Source organism: Aquila chrysaetos, chromosome 5 (genome assembly GCF_900496995.4).
Source record: "Aquila chrysaetos chrysaetos chromosome 5, bAquChr1.4, whole genome shotgun sequence".
Lineage (NCBI taxonomy): Eukaryota > Metazoa > Chordata > Aves > Accipitriformes > Accipitridae > Aquila > Aquila chrysaetos.
The window spans coordinates 69,530,467-69,541,913 of NC_044008.1; the positions used below are offsets into that span (position 1 = coordinate 69,530,467).

An 11,447-nucleotide genomic window follows, 5' to 3' on the forward strand; every position below is an offset into this window, starting at 1 on the left:
TGATGTAAATGCATTTGGCAGCCAACCTGCCTCACAAGATCTTTGCAATTTAGTTAGGAGAAGGGATGTAAGCAAAACTATGGGGGAGTTTATGCACTATGATTTTCCTGCTGTGATATTGTTTTTCATGACTCTTGCTTTGTACAGCCACCCTTTTCTGTGCTTTCTGCTTTATTCAGCAAAAAATCTGAGGTGTGTTCTTGTCTTGCAGTGCTGGAGGAGGAAGAAGTCTTGCTAGCTGAAGACACCCTCAGCATCCACACTGATCTGGCAGATAACGAACCAGTGACGAACGAGGTCCGCAAACAGTTTCTTAGGTAAACATGAGGTTCATGTATTTATAGTCTGTGTCTGGGGTGAAACACATCTGAAAGATGTTAGTCATATACTGCTTCTCAGTCTGGGCTTTAGTTAGTTTCCTTAGTTTCCTCTTACAAATAAATTGGTTTAGTATCCTTTTGAAAATAAATGTGAAAGAACATGCAAAGAAGATCAAACATCTCTTCCTGCAATCCTCTTTTTAAACCGAACTGAACCAATTTCTTAAAGCTACTCTCTGGTTCTCAGGTAATACTACTGTATGTATTTACCCACACAACACTAAAATGCTACCAATTGCATGATAAATAAACCCTTTGTATTGTGCCTTTCCATTGGGAATCTTGGAAATCTTTAAAGTTTTCATAACCATACCCATAGATGCTGTCCAGCTAACTGTTGATGTGAAAACAGAGAAGGTCAGGGCTTAGCTTTGAAATGTCTGTCTTGTGATGAAGCCTCTGAAGGCCTTTACCAAAGAGTCCAAGCCCTACCACAGCCTTTGTTAGGTACTATATTTCTGGCATCACTGAACATCACTGAACATTCAGAGGGGTGGTACAAGCACCCATAGTTGTGAGTGAGGCTGGCATGGGAACTCAGCAGAAGAGCTGCGAATAAGTCCAGTCTGCTGCATCCCAGTCTTGGCTTAGCACTGCCACAATATGCCCTTTTTCTCCTAATGACTCTTTTGTTTTAACTAGGCAACTTAGTGTAATATCTTCTGAGGGAGGAGAATGTCCCAACAAAATGTCAACAAAGCGAAGAGTCTGTGAAAAGAAGCCAGCAGAGCCTCCTCTGCCAAGAAAAAATCCTAACGAGAAACTTATTCAGGCTGAAACCACTGAAACAGGAACGGTATGGTTTGATTCCCCCCTCCCTTTTTCCAAATTTTTTTTTCTGTTTGAAAAAATAATTTTTATTTTTACATTTGATCCAGTTCTGTTAAATGTGTTGTATAAATCATGACTGCAGGCTTTAGGCATTAATCTGGTGGCCACTGATCATTGAAATTTGGGATTTTGGCAGAGGTTTCTGCACCTGGCAAGGGCTATGTACTTAGGAAAAAAAGAAGAAAAAAAAAAAATCCTTTCCAGCTCCTGCCACAGTCACCTGATACCGCATAGCACTGCACTCCATCAGCCCTGCCTTTGCATTGCAGAGCTTTCAGCACTGTTGGTTTTTAAACTGTCTGGCTGCTGTTGAGTCCAGCTGCAGCACTGGTTATTTGATGACCCGCAGCAGTGGGTTATACAAGCCAGCTGCCTTCTGTGTGCCAGCGGATCTGTTCTGCCTAAATGATACCTGCCACCCCAACTTGGAGAGCATTTTATGCTTATAGGTACAAAAGGGGCTGTACTCTTCCCGAGCAGGGCCAGGGAGTGAAATGGGAACAGGGAAAAAGAGAAGAGAAGGAAAAAAAGAGAAGATGGGAATACAAAAGTAAAAGAAGGGGACAGAAAGGAGCAGCAGATGGAATAGGAGCAGGGAGGTTTTGTTAAAGAAAGCCCCTTCCCTCCACTTCAGAAGGCTCAGTGTGTCTTGTTTAGTCTGAGGTACATGGTCCATGGCACAGACATGTAATTAACTGTTTCTGTGGATTATTTTAGCTTTCAAAGTCCCTAATCAACAACACTTGTTCTTTTATAATTAAATTAAATTATAATAAAAACCTTCTAATGCTTTTTTAGAGACTGAGTTTTTTTCTGGGTCTCTCTCTTTTTGCTTCTCTGCCTTTTTGCACTAACTTAGAGATAGCATCTTTACTTTTTGCTACAAGCATCATCTGTTTATGTTCCTATTGGGGTGCACTAGCATTTGGTACCTCATTTAATCTGCTATAAAGACACCTAAGTGGAGGCATATTCAGTACTTTTCCTTAAATAGGCCATTTAAAGTAGTCCTGAGCTCGATATGCCTGCCAAGTTGCTTCTTTTGCCTGAAAAACTTGGCTCCTGTTCTTGTTATCCATCCTTTGCTGATATTTGATCAGCCTCTTTTCGTTTGGTTTTGGTTTTTTTTTTTTTCCTCTGGTATAGTCTTAAAAACTAAAACCTCACAAAACTAATAAAATACAATTCCTCAAAATGGAGGAAAAGAGTATTTCAGAGAAGTTTCTGACTTGTTTTGAAAGTCGTCTCCCTGATGTGGGGCTCAGGCAGGTGAGCTGTTCTCTGTGGTATGTTAGAGTTTGGGCAGTTTTGAACTTAGCAGTTCCTCTGATGAAGAATTTTTTTCTGTTCTTCTGTCTAAACTCCTGATTGTGTAAGTTGTACAAACCAGCTTTGGTGTGTGATTTTGCAGGTAAAGCTGACAGTGTTCTGGCAATATGTGAAGGCTGTCAGCCCTGTCATTTCTTTAGTGATATGTTTCCTATATTGCTGTCAAAATGCTGCTGCTATTGGGGCCAACGTGTGGCTCAGTGACTGGACCAACGAGCCGGTGATAAATGGGACTCAGCACAACACAGCCATGCGAATTGGAGTCTATGCTGCCTTGGGCCTCTTGCAAGGTGAGACCAGAAAAAATCATGATGTTTGAATGTTTAGTAAAGAGGAATTAGGTGGGAAGCCATGGCACCAGTTGCTGGTGTCCCAAAATTGCCCCCCAAATACTTCAAAGCAAGTGAAGTAACATAGCCTGGAGGTACAAAGTCTCAGTTCAGCCCAACACCTTTAATTTTTGTTGTGAAGCCCTTGAAGGGGGTTGAACAGGTGACATGGAAGCTTGAGAGAGGTAAGTTGGACAGAAAACATGAAAACTTAGGTGCAGAAGAGTCTGAAGGGTTGGGGTGAAGTTGTAGCATTAGGACTTCTTGGAGGCTTGCGGAAAGCAGAGGGAAGATGGTTGTGCATCTGTGAATGATGCATGTGAAATCCTACATGCATCCATACCATGATGCATAGTGAAATCCTGCAGGACATGTTCCTGTGCCTTAGGCAGCAGTGTCCGTAATGCCGCAGTGCTAATGTACATCATAAGAGAAGGGTGGACAGGGAATGTAGTAAAGGAGAAAAAGCTTCTAGCACAACAGAAACTGCTGAGAGTCAAAGAGCTGTGAATCGGGAACATCATGTTCACTGGTTAACACGTCTCCTCTTCACCTGTTAGGCCTCATAGTACTCATCTGCTCCTTCACCCTGGCAATGGGAGGCATTAATGCAGCCCGGACACTCCACGCTGCTCTGCTGGAGAACAAATTTCACACCCCACAGTCCTTCTATGACACCACCCCAACCGGCCGAATCATCAACCGCTTTTCAAAGGACATCTATGTGATCGATGAAGTAATCCCACCGACCATCTTGATGTTCCTTGGAACATTCTTCACCTCTTTATCGACAATGATTGTAATTATAGCAAGTACTCCACTCTTCGCTGTGGTTATAGTTCCACTTGCAATTCTGTACTTCTTTGTTCAGGTAACTGGAAAAATATCTGACTACCATTGCAATGATTCTTATTCCATTGTTTGTGTTTCTTTTTAGGGAAAACACCATGAATTTGGGGGAAAATTGAAATATCTGAAGTAACTACATGTTTATGTAAACAAAACATTCTTTAATTCTCTCAGAAAAAGAAATGTCCTGTGAGACGTGGTCATGAAATAAATAGGCATAACCTTTTTTTGCTTTTAAGTAATAACAAATAAGCCTACTGCTAGAGATAGAGCTGCAGTGCACTTCAATATATTGAAGTGCGTATATATTTGACACATTGACAAGTTTTTAAGGTGGTGAGGAGTTACAATGTTGAAAGAAGAAAGCATCAATTTTATTGACTTCTGAGCAAAATTGAAGCTTATTTTATAGACCGTGAATAGAGACCTGATAATGGAGGTGCAAATTCATGTTTTCATTTCTTGGAAAATGAGGCTTCTACAAATGGATTCATTTTGTTAGGCTATATTAACTAAATTTAAAGGGACATAGGTAAATTCAACTTACACTCTATAGAAATTGCAGTTACCCAATACTCTGTTGTGGCACGAAGCAAAGATAACTTTCTTGAAATCCTTCTTAATTATAGAGAATATTTTGGAGGGTTGAAGTGTGTTGGTAAAAATCTCCTTTAAGTCCTTAACCTAAAAAATTTTTCACTTAATTAAAGGAGAAAGTATTTCATGTACGCTTCAATTTTCTCCAAAAAATGGCAGCGATTCTACGTAGCTACCTCCCGCCAGCTGAAGCGTCTGGAGTCTGTGAGCAGATCTCCTATCTACTCACACTTTTCAGAAACAGTATCAGGGGCCAGTGTCATCAGAGCCTATAGAAGAGTGAAGTCCTTCGTAGACATCAGTGATCTGAAGATGGATGAAAATCAGAAGAGTTACTATCCTGGCATAGTATCAAACAGGTAAAAAGGCATATAACTTCTTGTTTCCACTTAGATAAACCTGTGTTTGCATAACTGGTCCAAGCAACCATTTACCACTCTGCTTACGTCTGCCTTTTTACCAGGTGGCTGGGCATTCGAGTTGAATTTGTGGGGAACTGTATTGTCCTTTTTGCTGCCCTTTTTGCTGTGATTGGTAAAAACAGCCTGAATGCTGGCTTGGTAGGACTTTCAGTATCTTATGCGTTACAGGTATGTATTACAGCTTTCTGTTCATTGATGGGTTTGCATTTTTGTAGATGGTATGGATATATTAGCAATAATTTAAGTGCTTGTTAAAGCTGAAGTTAATAAGGAAATAATAAAAATGAGTTGTGGGACACCTGGAAACAGTAGAGATTTACGCTGAATGCTGAGAAACCATCAGCAAGCTCACATGCAGTAGGACTTGAGGGCACTTTGGGAGCATCAGGGTTGTGCTGCACCCCAGTATCCCTAGCGGTGGCACGCGGGAAGCTCAGGAAGTGTCAGGTGCACCCACCAAGAACAGGTCGTTAAGCCCGTGCTGCTCAAATGTCCTGCATCATGCCTGCTACCTAGCACATCGGTGTGTCTGGGTAATCACAGGCAGATCAGCAGGATTCATAAATAGGCAAGATAAATTGTACTCACCCAAGCTGTGGACAGTTTAGCAGATATAATGGCCTCACTCTTGCCAGAAGCTCTTTAGATACCATGAGTGTGCAGGATTGCTGTTAGCAATTTTCCAGTGAGAGCCATGACTAGGGGAATGACTTCCAACCAGCCTTTTTGAGAGGGCCGTTTGTTAAATCACCATGGGAGGCATACACTTCTTCATGTGAGCACCTGATTATCTGTAGACTTCTTGTCCCAGTAACTGTATTAATGTCAATGCAAAGGTAACTATTCCATTTGTAATATTAATGTGAATCCATGTCTTAATAGCAGTGTCCAGTTCTGTTGTTGTTATTATTAAATCTGTTGTTCTTCTGTGGGTGATATTTTGTTCCTTGTCTTCTCCAAGGTGACCTTGTCTCTGAATTGGATGGTCCGAATGACTTCTGAACTTGAAACTAACATTGTGGCTGTTGAAAGAATAAAAGAGTATTCAGAAACTGAAACAGAGGTCAGCTAACAAGCGTCAAGCATGCTCACCAACAAGCATGGCAAAATTTTAATGCACACATTTACATGGTCTTTCTTTAGACTCGAGAGACGGTTCCTGCTCTGAGAGTGTTATCATTTAACCTGAACAAATGTCACGCTCTGAACTGTAATTTATGCTATCGCAGCTCCAAATTATTACTGCCGTCATGCAGCCTGTGCTTAGCATCTCATTTGCTGCTACTGTGAGTGGCTATAGCACAACAGAGATGAGTTTCACCATCAGAATATTGCTCCCATCGGGTCTGAAGTGTTTGATGCATAGTCCTACCTGCATGGGTGGTGCTGTGATCCTGCTAGTGAGCACAGCTGCGGTACAATTATCAGGCTATGCACATGTTTTCAATAGTATTTCTATTTAATCAGCTTAATCAGTCCTCATCTCCCATGAGGGAAGAACATCTCTAGGAACACTGTACTGCCTAATTCAGGAAAATCATCCAATCATCTACTTTTGTTGCCAAAGACTTTTAAAGGTGGCAGATTGAGCTGTGCTGGGAAATCTTCTGCTCTGTGGACACACTGGCTTTTGTTAGTTCTGTGTACATGATGGGAGACTAAGAATTAGGAAATGGATGATCTGAGGAGAGCTGCAGTGTAGGGTTCTGGAGATCAAGTATTTAATCTGAAAGCTAAAAGGAAGCTAGACAAGATGCATGATATATGTTATAAGCCAGAGCTTGAGCTGGCATGAAACAGGCAGTGTTCTATTAATGTTAATGGAAAAAATGTAAATTTATATCCATTGAGGATTTGGCCCTGTATGCTCAGACTTTTTTTCCTGTAAACTTTACAGCAAAGACCAAAATGGGTAGATACTTAGGAACCCATGTTTTTCCCCCATTATTATAAATCAAATCTCCATTATCAAATAAATTTATCAGATATATTTCTAGTAACCCACAAATGTTAATGTTTGTATCTGAGTTTGAAATTTTTTTTTTTTAAACCTATACAAGGCATTTCTGATTTCTGTTTTCCTTAGGCTCCCTGGATCATTGAGGGCAAGAGTCCCCCAGAAGACTGGCCGTCCAAGGGAGAGCTGGAGTTTGTGAATTACTCAGTGAGGTACAGGAAGGGCCTGGATCTAGTGCTGAAGGGTCTAAACCTCCAAGTGCACGGTGGAGAAAAGGTGAGTTACCAGCTGTATGTCTTTGCTAGAACTTTGCCCTGGGCCTCCAGTGACAACCATGGAGTAGGGTCTACAAGCACACTTGCCCTGGCGGTGGAGACCTTTTCAAGCTGGCATTGCAGGAGCCAGCAGTGACAACCACGCTGTTGGTGTGCCAGCATCCTCCAGGCTGGAAGCAGTAGGACCACCTGCATAGGACTTTGCAAGTTAGGCTGGCAACAGGCTACCTGACACCATGTAGGAGGCACCAGCACAAGTGACAAAAATTCAGTGACAAGAACGCTTTTCTGAAGCAGTGCAAGTGGGAGAAGGAATTCCAGCTTTTTCCACTCTTTGGCTTTCCCTGTGAAATTTTTGGCATGGAAGGAAATGACATTCTTTGCTTCCTTAATCAGGAAATTGTCTTTGTTCTGGGAGATTCACTCCTTCACGCTTCAGTTGAAGGTTCTGGGTTTTGCGCGCTGGCGACAGAAGAATTAGCATGGGAGAGTCCTCCCCTTAACAGGGTGTTAGTAGAAGAGAAGAGAATTATCCTTATACTAAGCAGACAGGATGACAACTGCCTTCTGGAATGGAGATACACATGCTTACCATAAAGTCTGAATTGCCCTCTGAAAAGCCTTTATTTCTTGTCCTTGAGTGATTGGACTTCTAACATGGATACTTCAGCTAATCATCCAAAGTTATGTAGGATGGCTCTAGGCCTATATACATATTTATATGCAATATTCAAATTATGGGAATGGAAACATATACATTACAATGTATGACACGGTTTTCTAGGGAGAGATGGTTACATTCTTTCGTAGATTCAGATCTTGTGTCAAAGCTCTTAGAGGAATCTTGGGGGTTTGTTTGGGGTTTTTTTGTCGGGTTTTATTGGGTTTTATTTGGTTTTAACTATATGCTTTGTTGTTAAACCTGCAATTTGTCGTAGATTGGAATTGTTGGCAGAACCGGAGCAGGGAAGTCCTCCATGACGCTCTGTCTCTTTAGGATCCTGGAAGCTGTAAAAGGGGAAATTAAAATCGATGGTGTGAAAATTTCAGAGATTGGTCTCCATGACCTTCGATCGAGGCTAACAATTATTCCTCAGGTACTGTTTCTGTGTATCACAATAAAGGAAGGATCTCTAACAGCTTAGCAAACCGTGAATAATGGTTTATCCACAGAGGAAAATGCTTTGTTACACTCAGAAAATTGTTTCAGAAAAAAAACCTATTTATACTTTAAATGGTCCTCTCCTGCCACATTATAAGCTGATGCTGGGTGATAAAACAGGATTTAGGTTATACCATCTTTTCAGTTGGAACTTGAGTTTTAAGTCTGTATAACACAATGTATTTTCAGAGTGGATGGAATTGGGAGGTGGCCTACCTGCAGTGTAATGGAGACTTCAAAGCAGTAACTCTGTGCTTAAAACAACTAAAGCACTTGTCTAATGAAAGTTGGTTTTTATATCCAGGATCCTGTTCTCTTTTCTGGAACATTGAGGATGAACCTGGATCCATTTAATAAGTATTCAGATGAGGAAATATGGAAAGCTCTTGAACTGTCTCATCTGAAGAGGTTTGTCAGCAGCCAGCCATCCATGTTGGACTATGAATGCTCAGAAGGTGGAGAAAATCTTAGGTAAGGAATGCTTGAACTAGAAACATACACTGAGCTTTCATTCAGCTGTAACAGTGAGTAACACCTGAGCACAGGTTTACGCTGTAGTCTGTTGTGTCTGAAATGATTTAGCCACCTATTCCTGTTTCAAGAAAACCACTAAGGCTCAAACATTTGCCTACTGTTCTGCCTCTGCCATGAATGATCCAATTCTTCTTTGCTGCTGGGAAGCCCAAACCAAACCAAAATCCTGTCATATCAGTAAAGAAAGAAGTCTCAGGATGACAGAGTATTAGGAATAGGCAGTCCCTTAAACATGGTTTGGTAGGAAGGGAAATGCCATGGTAACATATATAACTGCTGTGCTGAATAAGAGTCCTCTGCCTAAACTGACACTTAGCAGTGTTTATTTTCCATTATTATTTGGAATACCCATGAAGACATGAATGGGATGAGAAAATGCCATGCTTTGATATGCTGCGCTGGCTTCTGAGACTGTGGTGTAACCAGATTATGTATGTGATGAATGTTCAGTTCCTTCCTCATCCCGCAGAAACACTTGAACAGAGGCTGTGTCTGGGGTGCATTTGTAGCAGGGGAGGAAGTGTGGGCTGCCTGGATTTTTTTTTTTTTTTTTTTTTGATGGTAGAAAGCACTTAGAGCCTCAGAAATATTTTTTTTCTTTTCTCTCTTTTTTTTTTTTTTAAGTTCGCATATGCTCAGTGTTGTTATAACTGTGCGTGTGCCTGAAAACTCAGGCAGAAGCGTTGTAATCATTAATTTCCTTGGCTTTTGTCACAGTGATAGAAAGGGGGCATTTAGTGGCTCTGTCAGGACTGGGTCAGGCAGTTAAGTGAACACATATGCTAAAACTAGCTGAGTAATGCTGCAATGTGTAGGTATTAGCTCTAGGGCTGACAGACTGACAGACCAGGCTGTTTGCTAAATACTATTTTTTTGGTTCGGTAGCTTTACCTGATGAGTAATCTGCTCTAGTACAAGTGATTCTGAGCAGTGGAGAGCTAAGGGCAGTGGGGCGTTTGTGAAAGCCTTGTCTCTGCTTGCAGCGTTGGCCAAAGACAACTTGTCTGTCTGGCAAGAGCACTGCTTCGCAAGACGAGGATCTTGATCCTAGACGAAGCGACAGCAGCGATCGATCTTGAGACAGATGATCTTATCCAGATGACAATTAGGACCCAGTTTGAAGACTGCACAGTGCTGACAATAGCTCACAGGCTGAACACCATTATGGATTACACGAGGTAAAAATTTCTTAATAGTGTGTGGCGGGGGGGGAGCTCACCAGTTTACTGGGTATGTGAAGCAGCACTTAAAAGGGTCTGGTTTGTCTCTAGTCACACTGATGCTCTTGTCAGGTAGTATGTAAGCAATGATGTTTAAGCCATATAATCTAGAATATCCAGACCTGACTTAGCTTCTGTTGGCATAAGAAACAGGTTCTATATTCACTAACCAGAGCTGTGCAAGAGATGCTACCCAGTAGCATTAATGGCACTAGTCAGCAAGCTTATGGATTCTTTTTCAACTAGCAGCTGCTGTAACTTTTTCACTAAAATCATGTCATATTAATTACTTTAAAATATATTACTTCATGAGCTTTTATCTCCTTGGCTTTTCTGGTACTGTATTTTCATTTCCAGAACTACCAGTATGACACTGATTCCCATGCCCTTATTACCCCTGAGAGGTACCTTTTTAAATCAAACAGCAGCTCGGGGAGAATGTTTTATTTTCTGTTGTGTTGCAACATGTGAAAATAATTGAGCAAAACAAAGGCAAGGAAAAGATTAGAGCAGTTTGCTTTGTGATAAAAAGGGCTATCACATTTCTTGTGAGGAATTCTCTGATGTATCTTCCCCCCCCACCATCTTTTGTTTTGCACAGGGTTCTTGTTCTAGACAACGGAACCATAGCTGAATTTGATACCCCTGCAAGCCTTATAGCATCAAAGGGTATTTTCTACAGTATGGCCAAAGATGCTGGACTAGCATGAAAAGAAGACCCCTTGGGTTTTTTGTTTGGGTTTTTTTTGGTTTTTTGTTTTTTTTTTTTTTTTTAATATTATTGACTTGCCACAAAAGTGACTTGTGAATGTACTGTAATTTACAAAACAGTTTTTGTAGTAGACTAAACTTTTGATATGTGAACAAAGTATTTTACAATTGTAAGGACCAGAAAGTGAATTTTATATTTTTAAATATTTTCTATATACATAAAATATTTTATTACCTGCTTTTTTTTCCAAAGAATGCCAAACATTCTGCCAAGAAAATGTATGTATCACAGGGCAATAAGTACTGTATTCAGGTTTATAATTAGTAAATTATATTAATGGTACAAAATACACCTGTTTTGTGTCTTTTCTGCATAAGGATTCATTGGTTTTGAAGTGGAGAGACAGGCCCAGTTAAGCAGTGACTCAGCTGAAAAATAGTGAAATAATGTGTAATCTCTGAGTGGTTCCAACCTGTTCCGTTCAGTATTTCCCCCAGGACAAGGGAGTTGAATCCTACAGCTTCAGGGCTGTGAGCTATCCCAGGACCTCTGCTATCCCTGCCCAGGGCAACTCTAGCATTATAGAATTCCTCTTCAGTGTAAGAATTATGACTAGTGTGTATTTAAAACTAAACCTACAGATGGCTTAATATAAATCATTAACTACACAGTTTCTACCAATTTAGTAGACTCCACATAAGCCTGCAGGGACATGATTGGCACAGAAGCATTATAATTTTGCGCTCTCTCTCTTATGTATGAAGTCACTATGAGTAAGTCTCCCCTTAAGCAGAACATGCATGCTGAGCAGATGTGTATATAATTTATCTATCATCTCATTCACCACTTA

At 40.8% G+C, this 11,447-nt stretch overlaps 1 protein-coding gene across 2 annotated transcripts in view; it reads left to right on the top strand.

The window, feature by feature from the left end:
- The window catches only part of ABCC3 (ATP binding cassette subfamily C member 3), a 51,836-nt gene extending 40,892 nt beyond the window's left edge, over positions 1-10,944 (top strand). Inside the window, exons 20-31 of one of the 2 annotated variants that reach the window (XM_030015438.2) lie at positions 212-317; positions 1,023-1,176; positions 2,623-2,830; positions 3,430-3,740; positions 4,475-4,674; positions 4,779-4,905; positions 5,699-5,800; positions 6,824-6,970; positions 7,908-8,066; positions 8,436-8,602; positions 9,649-9,843; positions 10,487-10,944. In XM_030015438.2, coding sequence (XP_029871298.1) covers positions 212-317; positions 1,023-1,176; positions 2,623-2,830; positions 3,430-3,740; positions 4,475-4,674; positions 4,779-4,905; positions 5,699-5,800; positions 6,824-6,970; positions 7,908-8,066; positions 8,436-8,602; positions 9,649-9,843; positions 10,487-10,595 — 1,985 coding nt within the window. In that variant the 3' untranslated portion in view covers positions 10,596-10,944. Of the gene's footprint in view, positions 1-211; positions 318-1,022; positions 1,177-2,622; positions 2,831-3,429; positions 3,741-4,474; positions 4,675-4,778; positions 4,906-5,698; positions 5,801-6,823; positions 6,971-7,907; positions 8,067-8,435; positions 8,603-9,648; positions 9,844-10,486 lie in introns of those variants that run through there. The other variant, XR_005932520.1, reaches the window with a different exon arrangement.
- Positions 10,945-11,447: the final 503 nt, after the last annotated feature.